The sequence below is a fragment of the Nelumbo lutea genome, chromosome 2 (assembly GCF_056320005.1).
Source record: "Nelumbo lutea isolate HS-2025 chromosome 2, American lotus-T2T, whole genome shotgun sequence".
NCBI classification, from domain to species: domain Eukaryota; kingdom Viridiplantae; phylum Streptophyta; class Magnoliopsida; order Proteales; family Nelumbonaceae; genus Nelumbo; species Nelumbo lutea.
In genome coordinates, this window is record NC_142685.1 from 61,131,330 (window position 1) to 61,151,699 (window position 20,370).

The 20,370-nt window shown below is 38.5% G+C and overlaps 1 protein-coding gene across 1 annotated transcript in view; it reads right to left on the reverse strand.

Moving 5' to 3' along the window:
* Positions 1–4,093: 4,093 nt before the first annotated feature.
* Positions 4,094–20,370, reverse strand: part of LOC148871075 (nucleobase-ascorbate transporter 12-like) — a 32,193-nt gene continuing 15,916 nt past the window's right edge. The window contains exons 8-10 of the mRNA XM_088973141.1: positions 8,833–9,067; positions 6,629–6,915; positions 4,094–4,655 (exon numbers count right to left, since the gene is read on the reverse strand). Coding sequence (XP_088829267.1) covers positions 4,434–4,655; positions 6,629–6,915; positions 8,833–9,067 — 744 coding nt within the window. The 3' untranslated portion in view covers positions 4,094–4,433. The remainder of the gene's footprint in view (positions 4,656–6,628; positions 6,916–8,832; positions 9,068–20,370) is intronic.

The following is a 20,370-nucleotide window of genomic DNA, read 5'->3' on the forward strand; positions in this document are numbered from 1 at the left end:
ACATTGGAAAGACGGAGAAAATATATTACGCACATGTGACGCCATTAAAATTAACCAAGTAAGGAATACAGAGGAAGTACATACACCTCTTTATTGGGGATTTGGGCCACTTTATTTTTTATAAGAATTAAGAAGAACTGTAAATTGATACGAGAGAGAGAGAGAGAGAGAGAGAGAGAGTCCTGTTCAGAATCAGAATGTGGGTTAGGCAAGGTGGTCATAATATACAAAACCATTTAAGGCATTATCACTTCATTTTATTAGAAATAGAAATATTAGGTCTGTCAACCTAGAGACTGGACCTGTGTTTTGGGTTCTAATTATAATAGGATCTTGACTGGGTATTCCTAATACTTCGAATATGCTTCTCATGGTTTAGTGATGACTGATGAGGATATGGAAGTTGTTCTATTTTTGTAATTGAATTATCAGGCTTATCAATTATAATCGGCCTAATAAGAGTGATTAATAATAGGATTAGTTGTGAGTCTATTACTTACAGACCCTAATCTATAGGGTCTGGGGTGTTCTCTTATTGAGTCTAACGTCAACCAATTTCACATACTGTCGTAGCACAGGGCTAAAACTGAAAATGAAGGCCTTAGATTTATTGTTGTGGCCCCACCAATATATTATTTCGTGTAGTTCAAGGCATATCAAAGGCTTTGATGTTGTTTCAATACAGTGCTACGACAGTGTTATAGCAAAAGACCCATTGAATTTACTATACGATGACAAAATTAAAGGTTATAAAGAGAAAAGGCTGTGTTTGGTTTCAAAGAAAAGGCAAGGAAAAGGTAGGGAATCTTTTCTTTTATCTTCTAATTCACCTTCTGGGTTTGGATGGAATCTGAACTTGAGAAGAGATATCAGGGACACAGAGTTAGCCTATATTTTAGCCTTATTATCCATTCTTGAAAGGGTTTTCATTGAGCCATCGAAATCAGACAATAGAATATGGACACTCACTCCCTTAGGTTCTTACACTTGTGCCTCTTTCTTTGAGGCCCTTTTACCCCCTTCTCTTGTTAGTTTGCCTTTTCCTGTTAAAGAAGTGTGGTGTCGACCTATACTTCCAGAGGTTGGGAGCTTATGTTGGGAAGCCTTTCTAGAAAGAGTTAATATTAGGGTTGTTCATAAGAAGACCCAAACTGACCAACCCGGTCCGACCCAACCCAAGCCGGTCAGGCTTTCTTTAGCGTCAGTCAGTTTCGGGTTACTAAAAAGCATAACCGATGGGTCGGTGCAGTTTCAGTTTCCACACATAAAAAACCAAAATCGAACCGACCCAAACCGACTTAGTTCCTAGTTAGTACCTAACTTAGTTTCTACTTTCTAGTTCTTATAGTTACTTATAGTTTCTACTTTTTAGTCTTCTCTTTAGGAATGCCATTAATGGCAAGCATTGCAAGATAAGGAATGTCATTAATAATTTCTTGCATTTTTTTGGAATGCTTAAAGAAAGGATCCTATTCTCTAAGGTCCTTTACACCAAATAGGTAACTACAATTAGTTGTCTTTTTTACTTAGATTAGAAACCTTCTTAAAAATTCCAAATTTCGGTCTTCTTTTTCTAACAGAATTTGACTTTCTCTTTTCTTGGTAACTTCTAACTTGGTCCACCCTTACTCCCTTAGCCCCTCAACTCAAGCACTCAAACCGACCAGGTCAGTTTTGCCTAACATAGGGTCGGTTTCGGTTTCATTTTCCATCAACCTGACTAAGTCGTGTTGGTTGGAAAAACAGTAGTAAACCGACCCAACTTGACCCGTGAACAACCCTAGTTAATATAGGGGATCTACTTCAAAGAAAAAGACCCAATAATTGTTTGTCTCCTCACAGGTGTGTCCTCTGTAAATCCAATGGTGAGTCTGGATACCACTTACTAATTTATTGTCAGTTTGTTAAAGTCATTTGGGAATGGTTTACTTTTTTGTTTGGGTGCAGGTGGACTCCCCCATCGAATGCGCAAAGCTTATTTCCATGCCCAACTGGCCAATCAAAAGGGCCAAGATCATGTGGAGATGTGGTAGGACTGGAGTGTGTTGGACTGTTTGGGAGGAGAGAAATTCAAGGCTATTTTCAAATAAGGAGAGAAATTTGGAAGTAATTCTAGAGACTATCCACATTAGGATGATACAATGGTTGAAAACCTTGGAATTGTTTGTAGTGTTCCCAGTTGATGAGATGCTCAGAAAGTGGAAGGAGATTGCAGAGTCAATCTCAATCAAGAAGACTTCAAATTCGTAATGAACACCTTCACATCATGGTTTACCAAATTGAATTTTGATGACAACAGCATTGGCAATCCAAGGTCCTTCGGAGTGGGGGGAGTGATAAGAGATAAAAAAGGAAATTTATTAGCTATGTATTCTGGTCCAATTGGGGTGGGAGATTCGTTAAGGGCTGAGATTTTATGAGCTCTTGAAGGAATACAAAGGGTCAGGGAAGTGAATATTATAAAATTGATCCTAGAAGGTGATTCTGAAATTGTAGTGAATTTGGCTAAAAGAGGACAATTCTATACTCTAGAAATACATCAATGAAAAGCTAAAACTTAAGTGGCTCACCAAGGACATTGAAATCCGGTGTAAATGGATAAAGAGAAGCGCAAATGCTTTGGCATATGGTCTAACTGGGCAATGGGTGAACAGAAACTCTATTTTTTGGGTTGTTTTGTAATTGTTTCATGTTTAGGGGTGTATAGGGTAATAAGGAGCTAAGATTCTTTAGCTCCTTGCCGTGTAACTCTGATTTTCTTAATTATTAATAAAATCTATTGCTATTGATAAAAAAAAAGGGGGGGAAAGGTAATGCAAGTTTTGTATAGGTTTCCCTTCCTTTCTCTACCTCTTCTTCTCAAACCAAACTCAGAGTAAGAGTTAGATAATGAAGAAACAACATATATATTTAAAGGAAGAGTACAGATGAAATGAAAATTAACTATAAAACTCTAAAGAGCAAAATTAAAAATGATCAAATTAGAAACGACTTAAAGTAGAACAATGAGAGAAATAAAATAGAAAATTTGATCAATTGTGTAAACGACAAATGATCTCGCTCACGAAAAGTGGCTTGGTGCAGGTAGAAGACTCAAAGAACAAGAGGACAACCAAAGAAAATATGGTTTGAAGTGACAAGAATATTATCTAAGGACATAAAATTTCATGAGTCATAGTTAAAAGCTTTCATATTCTCTGACAAATGGGGATTTGCTCGAGTCTTGGCAGAGAATTTCAAACACCAACCTCACAGCACTTTAAGCCGTGCATTCGGAACATCTCTCACACTTGAATGCTGTCACTCATGGAGAGATGTTCCCAATGCACGGTTGGATGTGCTGTGAGGTGGTGCAAGGAGTGCTCTGGATTCATCTTTCCAATGGCACGTATAATGTCATTAAAATGGCAGATGCAGCTATAAGACATCAAAGGGATGCTGAGAATTTTGAAAACGGAAACATCAGCAAAAACAATATAATTTACAGTCAATTTTATTTTTTCAATACAAAACCAACCATATTGTCGAAAACTGCAGAATATGCTCCAGGTGGGAACAAGAACACAGATGTAGTATGGTACCATGGCCATCACACCATCAATCTCCAGAGTCATTCCCATTGACCAAGAATCCTATGTTATTTTTTCAGATTTATGTGTGTGGGGATCATAGAAAGCTTATTTTCCTGAGTATCCATCTCCTAGGTAAATAACTTTCCCACCTGGGAGGAAAGTTACCAACACTTGAATGGAACAAAACTACCACTTTTAATAATGAAATTTTATGACTAAAATGGCCATTGCCTAATTTACATGAGAAATAAAAAAAACATAAGTAAATGCACTTACCCGAATAAGTATTTCCCAGGAAAAACTTACCCAAATAACTGCATTTACCTGGATAAATAACTTACCGAAAAGTGAACGGGATCACAAGATTTTTCTTGCAGTTTGTTCCCCCCACTCCCCTTGCCTGTTCATAACTCATGACAATAGTAGCATAGCACATTACCTCTAATTGTACACAATGTATCATTGCATTTCAGACGACGGCTAGATAGCACAAACTCACAAGTCGGAAGAGGCTAGACGCAGACGAAAAAACCACCTCTTGCATTTTTGAGTGATTCAAATTTCAAACTACATACACTGTTTATAATTAGAATTACAACACTGGAGTATCACTCCCCAACCCGCATTTTACACAAGATTTTCTATAGGATCCCTGCTCCCACATTAAGACCCATCGCTCACAGAAAATCCAATTTCTGGGCAACCATTTCCTTATCTATAACTCAACTCAAGCCACCATACATTTTTCTCCATTCTTTTTCTTTTGAATCACAAACGCCTGAAGAATCTCTTTCAGGAGTGGCCGCCCATGAATATACGAGAATGACAATGGCTTTAAAATACCTAAACAAACCTCAACTCTCAAAGTCCAACCCATTTTACCCATCTGAAGATACGCCCAACCCTAAAAGGCAGCCCATAGTCTTTGGCAACTGCAGGTTCTCTCCTTGCAGTCTCTGGTTCAGACCAGACATAGACCCCACGCTCTTGCCTGCTGCCAGGTACAGTGTTGTCCAGAATCACAGCTATAAGGAAAGCAATGACCATATGAAATGACAGCAATGTGTTCATAACATAGTTTACCTGCAAAGAAAATAATGAATTTCTAAATGCACAATGATACACGTGGAGTAAGACCCATTATTTGAGGATTACCACTTGGGAAAATTCCTATACCAAAAAATGTGTTCCAAGATGGCAAGATTCAGATTGGATCAGATTGAACTGTGAAAACCGGAAACTGGTTATCATTGAGGCTTTTTATAACACCAGTATTCAAATTTCTGAAAAATCAGCTGACTGCTGACCCACCAGAAATCTGTGAGAACCGTTGAAAACTGGGTGGGTTGTCACTGATTTATTATAAAATCATAAAATGGAAATAATGAGATTTGAACCTATGACCTCTCCCTTGCATGGGTTAACACACTACGATTCATCCATCATGGTATTTGCACTTTTTTGTCTCTTTAATATCTATATTGATCAAATATGTATGTATGTGTGTTTGTGTGTATCTTTGAAATTTAAATAAAACAAAAGCTAAAAGACTTGCACCCTGGTCACTTGTATTTAAAACCAAGACAAATACCATCTGACCACAAGGTCCACCACTTTTCACATGTCTTAACATGCCTAATATTTTTATATTTTATAAATATGACATCAAGGGTCAGTGGTTGACAGAGCACTTGGACCATCTGACCTGTGACCCAGCAGTCTTTCTGGTTATGTGAATGGTCCAATTCTTACAGCATTGACCATAACCATCTTTTTGGGCTGTCAATGGGTCAGGTTTACCTGACAGAAACAAACCAATTATTTCAGTCCTGGCTCTGTGGTTTTGCCCCGACTAACAATCGTGTTGCAACCATATTCTTGCTGTTCCAAACCGATCACATAATTAATCATATATAAAGATCTCTTGGTTTTTTCGTAATCTTTGTTATATCTGTATATAAAAGGTTAAATTTCATAAATAGTATATAAGGTAATTATGGTTCAAACATCAAAACACATATTTTATCAACATATAATCAGTTTAGAATTGCAGTTTCAGTTTTGTTAAGGTTATATTATCAAAATGAAGTTCCAAATTGTTATTACTATTGGTAATTATAGTGCCAAGTATAATCAGGTCTAATCAGGCCACCTGATTGTCCCAATTAATAATTAGTTCGGTTCTGGGTCCTTATTGTCCCAATTAATAAATGGAACAGGATTGTCCACCCTGTCCCAAACCAGACCCAACCCATTGACAGCTCTATATCTTTTATTTACAAGGTATGTGTTTCAAGTCCATAATGTTTATGATCATCCAAAAGAAAGACATATTGGCATGGAAACATTGTCCCTACATTTATTTTAACAGGTGCTACACACTAAAGGAAAATTACTGATACAGGTACTTCTAAATTTTCTCATAAAAAAAAAAAAAACGAATGTGAAACAGAATCTTTGGAAAAAAAATTCTCCAACTGAAACTTGTATGCACTAGGTCCTCTTTATATTTAACTTCTACCCAATTACTCCTAAAATGGCACTAGGTCCTCTTTATATTCTTTTTCCTTCGTATTTCTACCTTTTCTTATGAAGCTAGAAATATAGTTTCTTTTTATTTTTATTATTTGTTTTGTTTAATTAATCATTACCTAATTAGGCTTTTTTTATCAATACCTAATTAAGCTTCAGACAACATATAATTCTGAAAAGCTAAGCTCCTCTCCTAATAACAGGGAGAAAGAATATAAATAAGCATTCTTTTTATTTCATTCACAATTATTGGGCAAAACTTTACAAATATGGAAAATCAGTGCAAAGAGATTTATGCACTATCTTTAACTGTCAAAGGAAATTGTAATCATACCTTTTGGTAATTTTCCTAGATTTAAAGCACAAGTAATTCTCTAAACACTTGAGAAGATGATACTGCAGTGTCTCCTAAATGTTGCCATATTGATTTTTCTTATTTTACTCAACTAATAGACAGACCCACATGGCAAGGACTAAGAAGCAACTAATTTCAGAACGTGCATTATCATAGGAGAGATACATACCCCGCCATATTTTCCTTGGAAAGGTCCATGAGATGCCACAATGTATGGTTGGAAATAACTAGGTACATATGAGTTTGCATTAGGACTGACACCATATTGCTGGAAGTAAGCAGGTATTGATAGGGAGAAAAAAAGAGAGAGCCCAACTATGATAATATTTCTGGAACTTCCTGCCTCACTGTAACGCAAGTTTGACAAGCCCAATGCTGCTAGCACTGCCCACATGAAGCAAAGTAGAGCAGCAACCATGACATCAGGAATAGAAGCAATAAAGCCCCCAATTTTACCTGTAAGCATGCCAGTAGGTTGAGTAAAATAGCATAATAAAACAATACTAGTAAAAAGCATAAAAGGGATAGGAAATGCAAGTTTTTTGAGGAATAACCTAACAGTTTAATCGTGAAAGTTCGGTTGATTTAATGGTCAAATCAGTTCCAAACTTCCAAACACAGCTGGAACTTTCCAACAGCAAAACTATTCCACAACGTAACATTGCACATGTATGATTTTCCTACCAGTCACATCCATCAATGGGCCACAGCTCCAATAATCATATCACTGTATGGTTTTGCCTCCATGCAGGATGTTCAAAATATAGAAATCTTGGTTTAAGTTGGCTAGAAAGAAAAAAGGTTAGTCAGATGCATAGTTGCATATGCTTTAGCATTTTGTTTGTTTGCTTGTTTGTCTCCAGTGGGGATGTCAGGATCATGGTTAAGCATGAAATACAAAATTCATAGCATTCCCACAAAAAACTTAATTTTTAAAATTGCTATGTAAGATGCATTCAACCTGTCCCACATGAACATGGTTATGACAATGGCAATCGTTTCCAACATTGGCATTTCTCAACATTTTGTTCTCTTAGAATATGTCAGTATTTCCATGGTCTATCCCGATTGCCCCCAAGCCACCCAGTTACAACACGAGTCACCTCCAACAATTACATTTCTGACTCTCAGCATCTTAGCTCTTCTAAGCCCTTGAAGAGCTGCCCATGCTTCTGCTGTGATGGAGTCTCCTGTCCCTATAGAGACCATAAATATAATGGCAATATAATTTCTAGTATAATATAAACTATATTATTCCAATATGCAATACCATGTAAACATACCGAAAGGAAAAACGTAAACTTATTGCATTTTTGGCCCTGTCCATCATGTTCTTTTGCCTAGGTTGATCATTCCTAGCCCACCCTAACCCCAAGCAACCACAAATTGCCACACCTGAGCCTAACTTTTCTGCAATGTTTCAGAACGCTGAGGCATGATGCAAGGCGTTCCACTACCTAGAGGTGTGAGGCATAGTTCAGAATGTAAGAGGCATAAGCCTCTCAAACACAAGGAGGCTTAAGCCTCCTTAAGAGAAAGCGAGGATGAGGAGGAAGGAGGAAGAAAAGGAAGAAAAATCCCATTTTTCTTTATTTTAATAAAAATCTTTTATCTTAAGAAAAATGAAGATGCATAGCACTAGTTGAAAGGGGGGTGGGGTCTTCCCTTCCCTTTCCTTTCTTTTTCTCTTTTTTTTCTTCTCTTTCTTTCTTTTTCTTCCCCTTCCCTTCCCTTTCCTTTCCTTTACTTTTTTTCTTTTTTTTTCTGTCTTTTTACATTAGGTGTGCATGAGGCACATGAGGCGTATGCCTCTAGCACGCCTCATGAAAAAAAAGTATGAGGCATATGCCTCAGAGGTGTCAGCACCTCTGGCATATGCCTCAGGGCGTTTTGGGGGCGCCTCCAGGCGTACACCTCCCATGCCTACACTGGTTTTCTGTCCACCAGGGTGTGGGCAGGCCCCAGGCCTGGGCTTGCATGAAGACCCTTATCCATGATCATTCCAGCCCATAATCCAGTCAAGTTGAAAAAAGGTTGGTCATAAATTTTCAAAATGATGATAAAGATGAAGAGGGGAAGGATGCGGTTTCTTCTTATGTTGCCAGGCTTATTGAGCCAAAACTCACCATCCCTCCATCTGATAAGTTTTGGCCCAATAGGTCTGACTACATAATGACGATAAAGATGACTACAGTGATTATGCAGCTAAAGATTTTCAAAATTCACCTATCACCAGTTGTCATTCACTAACCATATGGGAAAAGTAAAATACATGTTAAGGATTGGGGCAAATCTGCATAGTAATAAAAGTTTCCATTTATGCTACCCTACAACATACAGTTCAAATCCAAAACAGAGAAGTTTAATACTTACCTACAAGGGACAAAAGTATCAAAATGCATGCACCCAACTCAACTGCTCTGCGGCTTCCCATTTTAGTCACAGCAATTGTATGCACATTTTCTGTAAGGGTCGTAGACCCAGTTCCTGTACCCCAGAGACCAGCCAATACGCTAGAAAGACCTTCAAGACCAATTCCTCGGCTGAGAACACCTGGGGTTGGAGGTCTGGATGCCACAAGTAATGATGATGCGTGGTATGACCCAACCTAAGAATAAGAATTAAACCCACTTAGAACAATCAGAAATTCTAATAGAACTAAAGATGCAATAAATTCAAGTAATGCAAATAACTTTTCGTACACCATAATGCCACAGATTCCATAACTAAAATTTGCCATAATTCCAACTTCACTTGATATGCTTATTACTAAACCTGAGAGATCAAAAATTTGACTTCAGATAATTGAATGGGTGAGTGGGGCGGGAATGGGAATGGGGAGAGATTAGGTTGACACTTCATGACGTATTTTCCAAACTTGACATAGCACAATAGCTGCCTTCTTATACTTGTAAAAATTTTTAAAAATATAAGGTATTAGAAAGAGACAAGAACATGGATGCACGAGAAACCCTTGTCCTCTTTGCTCATGGTGACTTGTACCATCACCATTTTCATGGCTATATGAATGCACATGATTCCCAATATCGACGATACTTGGCAATGTATCCCAAATATCCTCATTTGCTAGGTAGCCATACGAAATATTCCAGGAATCTTTTTTTCAAATATCCCTGATATTTTGCCGATATGTCAGCGATATTTCAGATTTCATTGATGGACTATATATTTAAGTTTTAAATTTTAGAAATATTAAAAACTTGTTAATATTTCATTAAAAGTTAAAACCATCATAATTTTTTTTAAAATATTTTCCTAAAAGAACCAGCAGGGAATTGGTGATTAGATAATTAGCTTACCACTTTGATATGATTCACTTATTAAATCACTATAATCCAAAAGAAAAATGAAAATGAATGTAACTATAAAAGAATATTCTCAATCTAATCAAAACATATAATAACAATAAAGACAAAAGTTAAGATGGCAAATAACTGACATATATAAAGAGAAGATGACTAAAGACTAAAAGTGAGACAGAGAAACATACCTATTTACGGTCTCTTAATTTTTATTTGATTTATATAGTTCTTTGCTATGGTTTTGAGCCTTAAATGTGCAATTATATTTCTTCCAATGATCTCTTTGAAGGTTTATTAACTAATTCTATGTTTCTAGAAAACTTCCCTGATTTTTTAGATTTTTCAAATATCTTAGTAAAATTAGTGAAATTTCTCCAACTCTACATGGGGAAATGTTCATTAATATCGAAATTACAAACTATGTGCATGCATTCTGCTATATGCAATGCAAATTGGAAAGATATTTAGCCAATATTATATATACACTTTTACCTTCAAAAGTGCAAGTTGTTTTCAGGTGAACTTTCAGTACATCACTAACGATCGCCAAACGTATTGGCATTCACCTCATTATCAGAAGCCAATACATAATAAACTAGACAAAATGCAAAATCCAATAGTCAAACAAGGCAAAGTCGGAATGAAAGTTAAGGTAAGGTGATTAAGACAGGCCATTAGCAAGTGGAACATTTTGAAAGACAAACAACAAATGATGATGATATCATGTTGTGTTGATAGTTCAGTCGAACCAGGTTCAGAAATAGAGAAGAGAGAAAGAAGAAAAGAAGAAGTGTCGAACAGACAGAACACATCTTAACTTATGATGAAAAGACAAAAATACCCTTCCTTAGCCGACTCTAGCACTCTCCCTCAAGCTGGAGAGTATAAGTCATATAGTCCCAGCTTATTACATATATAATTCACTCTTCCGGAACTCAACCCTTTTGTAAACAAGTCTGCCCACTGGTCACCTGTTCTCACATGCTCTATACTCGTGACACCAATAAGCACTTTTTCCCTCACAAAATGGCAATCTACCTCTATGTGTTTAGTACTCTCATGAAAAACTAGATTGGATGAGATGTGAATTGCAACTTGGTTGTCACAGTATAGTTTCATTGGTTTGCTTATTGAGAACCAGATTTCCTGCAAAAGATTTTTCAACTACACTAGTTCACATGTATGTGCCATGGCCCTGTGTTCTCCTTCAACACTACTCCTTGCTACAACAATTTGCTTCTTGCTCTTCCATGTCACCAGATTTCCTCCAAGAAAGGTGCAGTAACCTGTAGTAGATCTCCTGCCCAATCTGCATTTGTAAGTCAACTATTTCGAGACTTCCTCCTAACTTGTACAATAACCCACGGCCTGGAGCCCCCTTCAAATATCGCACAATTCTAAGGACTACATCTCAGTGAGGAACTCGAGGGCTTTGCATGAATTGGCTTACCACACTAACAGCAAAGGAGATATTTGGTCTAGTAATAGTTAAGTAATTCAATTTTCCCACTAGCCTTTTATATCTTCCGAGATCATCAAATAATTCACCTGTATCACTGCCCAACTTCACATTCAATTTCATGGGAGTTTCAACTAGCTTAGCACCTAATAGTCCCGTTTCTTCCAATAGGTCAAGAACATATTTCCTCTAACACAAGTTTGTGCTTTGCTTCAATCTAGCAACTCCTATACCCAAGAAGTACTTCAACTTCCCAAGATCCTTTGTCTGAAAGTGATATTGTAGAAAGACCTTCACTCTATCACTGCTAGTTATGACTATGCCATCCACGTAAACCACTAGCAAGATCTTCCGGCTTCAGAATCATAGCTAAACACTGAGTGGTCAACTTGACATTGTCTCATTCCGAACTCTTTCACTACCTCACAAATTTGCCAAACCAAGCATGGGGATACTTTTTAAGCCCATAAATAGCCTTCTTGAACTTACACACCTTACCATCCTCCCCCTGAGCAACAAACCCTAGTGGTTGCTCCATGTTCACTTCCTCTATAAGATCTCCATGGAGGAAAGCATTTTTAATGTCAAGCTAAAATAGGGACCAATCATACATGACTACTAAGGAAATCAACACACGGACTAGCCAATCTTAGCAACAGGAGAAAAAGTTGAGAATATCCTTTGGCAACTAGACGGGCTTTCAACCATTCCACTCTCCCATCTGGTAGATATTTAACAATATACACCCATTTACAACCAACAACATGCTTACCTGGGGGAATATTGGTGAGTTCTCACGTGTGATTGTGTTTAAGGGCAAAGAGTTCATCTTCCGTAGCTTTACACCACCCTGGTGAGGTAAAAGCCTCCTAGACATCCTTAGTTGTAGACACAGAAAATAACAGAGAAACAAACTAACAATGTGAAGCGGAAAAATGAGAGACAGAAACATAATTGGATATAGAATGCAAAATGCAACTATGTTTACCTTTCCGTAATGCAATAGGAAGATCAAGATCAGAAGGCAACTCGTGTGTAGAAGAAATTGGATCTGCAGACGAAGTAGAAGTTGGAGGAGGTGCTAGTCTTTGTTGGTGGTCTTTCAGTATGATCCTACACTAAAGGAGGTAGAGACTCAAACACAACGGGAACAACAAGAATGAAATTGTCAACCAGAAGGGGAAGAGGAAGAGGAACCTCTGTGGGAAAGAGAGACATCAGGATCTAAGAAGGACACAAACTCAAAAAATGTAACATCAGGGCAAATAAATGACTTTTGAGTAATGGGATTGTAGCATTTATACCCTTTTCGAATCCTAGAGTAGCCAAGAAAGATAAACTTAATTGAGTGTGCATGTCTAAACCAGGACCTAGATTATGAACAAAGCACACACACCCAAAGATCCCGAGAGTCAAGGGATATGGAGACAAAGTGGGAAACAAAATAGAAAACGTAGAACGACTGTCAAGAATGAATAAAGGCATGCGATTAAAGAGAAAACAAGTAGTAAGCACTGCATCACTCCAAAAGCATTTGGGAACATTCATATGAGGAAGAAGGGGTCGAGTTGTTTCTTCCTCTCAACCACCCCATTTTGTTGAGGGGTGATGCATAAGATATCTAATGAATAATGCCACGTTGCTCCAAATACTGTTGAAATGAAGTAAGGAAATACTCTTTGCCATTGTATGAACGGAGAATTTTAATTGGAACACCAAATTGTATATGTATTTCAGCATGAAATTTTTGGAAAGTGGAGAATAATTCACTCCTTTCTTTCATTAAATAAATCCATGTCATTCTTGAACAGTCATCAACAAAAATAACAAAATACGTGTAGCCATTATAGGACTTAATTCTAATTGGACTTAATTTTAATTGGACCCCAAACATCTGAATGGACTAAAGCAAAAGGGTTCAGCATACAACTATCAACTCTAGGATTGAAGGAAGCCCGATGGTGTTTCCCATACTGACACGACTCACACTACAAAGAAGACAAACGACTCAATGATGGAACAAGTAGCTTGAGAGCTTTAAGAGATGGGCGACCAAATCTATAATGCCAATGGAGAGGAGTCAAAGAAATCTAAAGTGCAACTATAGAACCACCACCGTCAAGGTAATACAATCCACTAACTTCATGACCTCCACCAATCGTCTTCTCCGTCTTGAGATCCTAAAAAACACAAGAGGAAGAGTAAAAAGTGGTAGAACAATTGAGAGACTTAGTTAGTTTACTAACAGACATAAGATTAAATGGTAACTTGGTTATATATAAAACAGAAGACAAAGAAAGAGATGTAGTGTCAACATTACCAACACCACAAATGGGGGAAGTAGAACCACTGGCTAAGGTAACAGTATGTGATGGGGAGGTCTGAGAAAGGGAGGAAAACACACCTGGAGTCCCGGTCATACGATCAGAGGCTCTAGAGTCAATTATCTAGGGGGAAGGTTTTGATGCCAGGCAAGTCATACCTGAATAAGCAAGGTGGCAGTATTCTATTGTGAAATAGCCTGAAGGAATCTCTCATACTCATCTCTTGGGATACTCATCATCTCCTTCCCAGAAGTAACACTTCCTCTAGAGTGGGAAGGGCAGATCCACCCAATATTTTTTTTTATGAATGAAGAAATTTATTAATTCAGAAAAAAAGACCATTGAAGAGGCATGAATTGTTACCTCTTCAGAAAAGTATTACATCAAAATAAAACAGAATTAACCATAAATAAAATTACAAAGCAGCCCAAAATAGTTGCTCCTTTGTAACCCCCTTCTTAGCTAACCCATCCGCTAGGGTGTTTGCTGATCTTCCCACCCATAGAGAGGTAACAGTCATATTTCTTGTAAGCCAATTTACTCTCCTTAATAAATCTTTGTGTTGCTACATGGCTGAAGCTGGGTCTTTCAACCATCCCACCACAATTTGATAGTCTCCTTCAACTACCAAGTGTTGAACCCCTAATTGGTCTGACAGGTTCGTACTCTGGTTTCAGCCCTACTAGGAATAGGGTAACATCGAGTTGCTCCCTTTGTTGTTGCTGAATTTTAACATATAGAGTTAAGGGATGATAGACATTAAGTTCGTCCCAAAGATTTCTCATACTGGCATAATACTCTTCAAGGATCTGATTGCCCTACTACAAACTGAAGTACTCCCGATAAAGATGATAAACTCTCATAGTATTGTTTTGGCCGGAATAGAGTTTCTTAGTGTGTTCCCATATCTCCTTTGTTGTGTCTAAGAACATGAAGTTAATACTGATTTTAGGTTCCATATTGTTCCGCAACCACGTCATTATTTGAGCGTCCTCCTGCTCCCAATCACTAAAACCTGAAGATTCAGTTGTAGGTTTCTCCTCCCACACATGTTTTACTTTCTTCTTAGCCTTAAGAAACACTTCCACCGACTTAACCCACGGCACATATGAGTTTGATGGATGTCGTCTGCACACTTAAGAAATCAAAGGAAATCATCACACTCAATTTCTGGTCACCACTGTCATCTCCCATTGACGCCATCAAGGTTTCAATTGAAGAAATTGGATCTGCGCTTCCAAAAAAAATAATAAGAATAATAATTATCGGTCCAAACACACCTACTGTTGTTCTTTGAGTACTACACCAACACAATCACCACGATACTACCAAAGTACATGCTCGACCACTTCTGTGTTAGCATAAAAAAATGACTTCTAATAACACCACAGCCACCATCTGAAAAAGAAAAACATCCCTCTTGAAACTGCTCAATAGAGGGTTCAAACCACCATAAACACAACCACACGACCACTAAGGCTGTCGCACATGGTGACAACAGTCTAGAAACCTCCTACTAGGGTTGTCGCATTCACTTTCACCTGTAACTAGACCACCAAAACCCTAGGAACACCTGAATAGGTTACAACGGCCCTCTGTAGATTGTCGCAGCCTTCTCTCACCCTCACTCCAGGTTGCGCAGTCGAGAAAAAAATAAAAGGAAAGAAGGGGGGAAGAAGAACTGATCGAAGCACTGAGAACTTGAAGTTGTAGTTTTCTGCTCTCCTGTTCAACCTGGCTCTGATACCATGTGTTGATAGTTCAGTCGAACCATGTTCAGAAATAGAGAAGAGAGAAAGAGAGAAGTGTCGAACTGAGAAGTCAAAGGGACCCTCCCAACCAACCATGTAAATATATATATATATATGTCAAAGCAAAGTACAATGTCAAATATGCCCCTACTTAAGTATGGGACATCTGACTTAACACAGTGCTAAACAGACAAAACACATCTTAACTTATAATGAAAAGACAGAAATACCCTTCCTTAGCCAACCCCAACACACGTCAATTGTTTTTATGAAGCCAAAGCCACCTTGTTCACCTGTTCAACGAAAAGAGGAGCTATACTTGCACATTCACCATGCACCAAAGCAGACAACCCACCTTGCACAGATTTTGGCCTAACATCAACAAGCATTGACCTTCAATGAAGCAAAAGAGACTACCAATACACAAGTTCTTACCATCATTTGCACAATGATTTTGATTCTTAAGGAAAAGCCCCAATGAACACCCACTGCACTCGGTTAACCTCCCCATTACTCTCCATATTCTTCATCTCCCATGACTTCATCCTTTTACAAGAGGTGGATAACGAGTAATAACCCATATCCGGTCATCTTCACTCAACTCCATATCTTGAACCCCTATATTTCCTTTTCTTAATCGTTCAATTAGAACCATAGAAAGGGTCACATGACATCTTATTCTCCCTTTGAAGATTTTCGCCAAAAAGCCCCATCCTATTCCCCATTGACCATATGATTTCATCATTTAAGCTCTCCTTTCAACTACCCAGATGAGTATCCATATCTGGCTCTATGTGCTCTCACCTCTTCAAGATTCTTTGATTCCAGACTTTTCTCAAGTCTTCATCATTTCCAAAGCTTACTTCTTTTCTTTAAATGCCCAAATATCTATACTTTTATTTTGAAATTTAAAATCAATCCAACTCCTCCTATCCTCATATACCCCCACCCATGAAATGTCAACCCCACCATCTGTCACCTGATCTTCTTCTGCCTCTCAGACTGACCTATCTTCAATCTGGAACACCAAAGAACCAATCTCCAACCCATCTCTCATCCCCAAACAGTAATTACTTTTCACCTGTCAACCCTTCAGAGTCCACTCCAACACTCTCTTCCCCAACTGCTAATTCCTAGCCTTCACTGCACATACAACCCCAATAAATGATAGAACCATAGATAGATCATCCAATTCAATGAGAATAACAGACACTTGCAACTGCTCCTGCAAAGCGGTTCTATCAATCTTCTTAAAGCGAAACATGCTCACATGCATCCCCAATCTCATGAAAGGATTGAAAACACCATGCATGAAGTGGATTTTTTTTTTTTTTGGTATCTTCTGAAGGGCTACACAATGGGGGGCAGCCCATCCCCCAACCCAGATGCAAGCAGGATTCGATCCCAAGTCTCCGCTACAACCAGCAGGAGACCTTACCAACCAGCTGGTTGGTACCTTGCCACCATGCATGAAGTGGAATTCCAACCACATTAATATGCAAAAGCTTTATTTAAGACACATTATTTGACAACCCAGCCTACAACACCCAACAACCAATTCCAAGCTCTAGTTTGTTCCAATGCTTAACCTCCCAACATAAGAAACTTTCTACCTCTTCTTACTAAAACAAACGAAGAGAAACAGGCCCCCAAACAACTTCAAATATGAGAAGAGAAAACCAAAGAGGAGAGAAGAAGAAGATGGAGAATGGGGCAGCAACTCTATTCTTGCCAGCTCAACACGTTATCTTTAATATTAGAGACTAACAAATATTAATATTAAAGATAGCGTGTTGATCTGGCAAGAATAGAGTTAGAGACCAATGAAAGCTAACCTAGCAGCACCTTGGAAGGCTATTCACAACACCCTTCCTCAATTCCTCAATTTTATCAGGTATGAAGTTTGTTCTGGCAACTCTGTCCATTTTTGGGAGGATATTTGGGTAGGAGACACACCTTTAAAGGATTTGTTCCCTTTGCTATTTTCTGTTTCTTTGTACGAAAAAGAGGTGGTCTCAAAATTTATCTCACTGGGAACACCATTAGATCCTACTTGGGATTTTGGGTTTCGTAGAGGACTTAGGGATGATGAAATTGATTCTCTTTTTGTTTTGCTTGGTTGTCTTAATCAGGTTTGTTTGGATCCCTCCAAGCCAGATAAGAGGGTTTGGACTCCTAGACCTAATGGAACCTTCACCTGTGCTTCTTTCTTCAAGTCCATCTCTCAACTTTCTACTCACCAACCCTTTCCGTCAAAAGAAATTTGGTGCAAGCCAGTTCCCCCAAAAATTATGGCATTTTGTTGGGAAGTATTCCATGGGAAAGTAAACACTCTAGATAACCTACAAAAGAGAAGACCTTTCCTCTTTATTTCTCCTAATTGATGTATCCTCTGTAGAGCTCACGGTGAGGATTGTTACCACCTATTAATATCTTGTCCCTTTTCTGCAGAACTTTGGGCTTGGCTACTTTCGTTGTTTGGGGGTAGTTGGAGTCTACCAGCAAAAGTTCACATGCTCTTCAACCATTCTACCTTTTATTGGCCTACAACAATAGGGAGAATTGTGGAATGTGCTCGTGCTGCCTTGATTTGGACTCTTTGGGAAGAAAGGAATATTAGAATCTTTCAAGAAAAGGATTAGAATCTTTCAAGAAAAGGAAATGAGCAATCAAGATTTGAAAGACTATGTGTTAAATAGGACAATACCTTGGCTGAAGACCTTGGAAATCTTTAATCGATTCTCCTTTAATGACCTTTGGAGAAATTGATCAGCAGTAACGAGGTGTTCATCTCTAAAGGACAAATCAATTACAAGCTAGTCTCCTCCATACGAAGGCTCACTAAAGTTGAACTTTGATGAAAGTAGCATGGGTAATCTAGGACTATCCGGAATGGGGGGTGCTTTGAGAAATGAGAAGGGAGAGATTTTGCTGCTTTACTCGGGTCCCTTGGGAATTGGGGACTCCATCAAGGCAGAACTTTTAGTTGTTGTACAAGGGGTGTAATTTGCAAACCAGCTGGGGGTACAACACCTAATAATCGAGGGGAATTCCAAAGTGGTGGTGGGTTGGTTGAAAAATCCTAAAGAGGCTATGTGGCGTTACAAGAATGAAATGAAGAAATTTAGTTGGTTGACAAAGAATATGGTGGTCACTGTACAGTGGGTGGGGAGATCAGCAACCACTGTTTTAACTTCCCTACCTCCCAACTTCTCTTTGATCTTCTCTATCCATCTTCTAGAATTTTACTTGGTTCATAATAGTGATCTCATGACAGTTGGTAAAATATTAAATGTCTCTTACAAGTTACAAGGAATGAGGTTTGCAAAACAGATTGGGCTGAAGCAGGTGGAGGTGGAAAGGGACTCAAAATTAGTCATTTCATGGATGAATAGTCATGGAGCTTGGATGTATAGGCAAACTCTGAGGAAAACTGGTAACCAAGCAAAAGATGTGGAAGTAACATTCAAATGGATAATGTTGACAGTTGTTTTGTGTACCGTTTAGTACCACAAGGGTACTAATGTAATTTCTCTCCTGTTTATATTGTATGACTAGGCCGGTATAAATAATAACTCTTTCACTCGTCTCCTGGATGCTGGAGGGTTTCAGTCCACTCGACTCTCCTCTCCTCTCTTCTCTTCCTCTTGCTCAACATGGTATCAGAGCAAGTTCGTCCAGACCTGAAAACAAGTTAGTTGAGGTCATTATCCAATGTCGAGTTGGTTGCCTCTTCATCTCCTAGAAGTCATATCCCTGATGCTTGAGCTCAAGAAGCAAGAAGGTGTCGGCCTGACTGTTCAGCTTCCTAGTGCAGAAAAGAGTTCTGGTATAGAGTCTTTTCATATTCCAGCCCAGATGCTATCTTCCTTGATTGCTCAACCGTAGAGTGGCTGCCATCTGATGTACGAAGAGAAGATTATGGTTTGCAGAGAGGCTGGTATTCAAGAAGGTACTATCCATCCACTGTTCGGGTGCCCTGGTATTCAACTGAAGTTGTTCTTCGTTTTTTTTTCCTTCTGCACCCTTCGATGGACTGTTGATGCCCTAAAAATCTGAATGTGGTGTTCTCCTCTTGTGTATCACTACTATTCGGCTACATTGTTAATGGACTGAAGTTGTTTTTTTTCTCCTTGACTGTACTTGCTGTTCGGCTACATTGTTTATCTCAGTGACTATTCGGCTACCCTAAAGTTGGTGTCAGCCGATTAGGTATATGGTGAACTATCACCTTGTGTCTTCCTTTCTACTAAGGAGTTGTATGAAAACTATGAAACCATAGGTCATACAGACCTTGTTATGTACTGCATTGCAGTGTTTGTTTTGTTCTTTGGATTCCTACAAATTGTAAGTCATTCGGACTTGTCCAAGTACTACAGCAACAGTGTTTGTTCTTGGCTCTCTATGAAGCTGTAGGTCAGAAGTACCTAGTTGTATGCTGAAATAACAAGTGATTCTTCTTTTGTGGACTGAAGGACATAAGCTCCTTTTTTGTAGCAGCTCTGTGAGGCAGAGTGCCTTGGTTGTTGTGTGTTCTTAAAATCTGAAATCAGGAAAAGTGAAGATTCAGCCACATCTGGAATCTCCACAATGCTGAATGGAATGAGTGGAGGTGGTGACCTATCCTTTCCTATGGCTGTTGTTCCTCTTGATAGATTAAATTACCTAGAATGGTCAAGAGGGATAAAATTATACATCATTGCAAGAGGGAAGATAGGCTATATAAATGGGAGGATAAAAGAACCATCCTCTGGGAGTGTTGAATATGATAGATGGAATCAACAGAACAGTATTGTTATGTCTTGGCTCTTGGTTTCCACGCAACCTCAAATAAGGAAGAATTTCATGTGGGCTGAAACTGCAAATGAAATCTGGGAACAAGCAAAGTCTACATATTCAGAATTGCGACACTATGCCAAAATTTATCAATTGCAGGCAGCAGCATCTACTTGTAGACAGAGGGAGAGGTGTTTATCAGTGTATTACTCCGACTTGACCTCTGTCTGGAAGGAGTTGGATCACTACCAGAGTGTGGATTGGAAGTGTGATGAGGA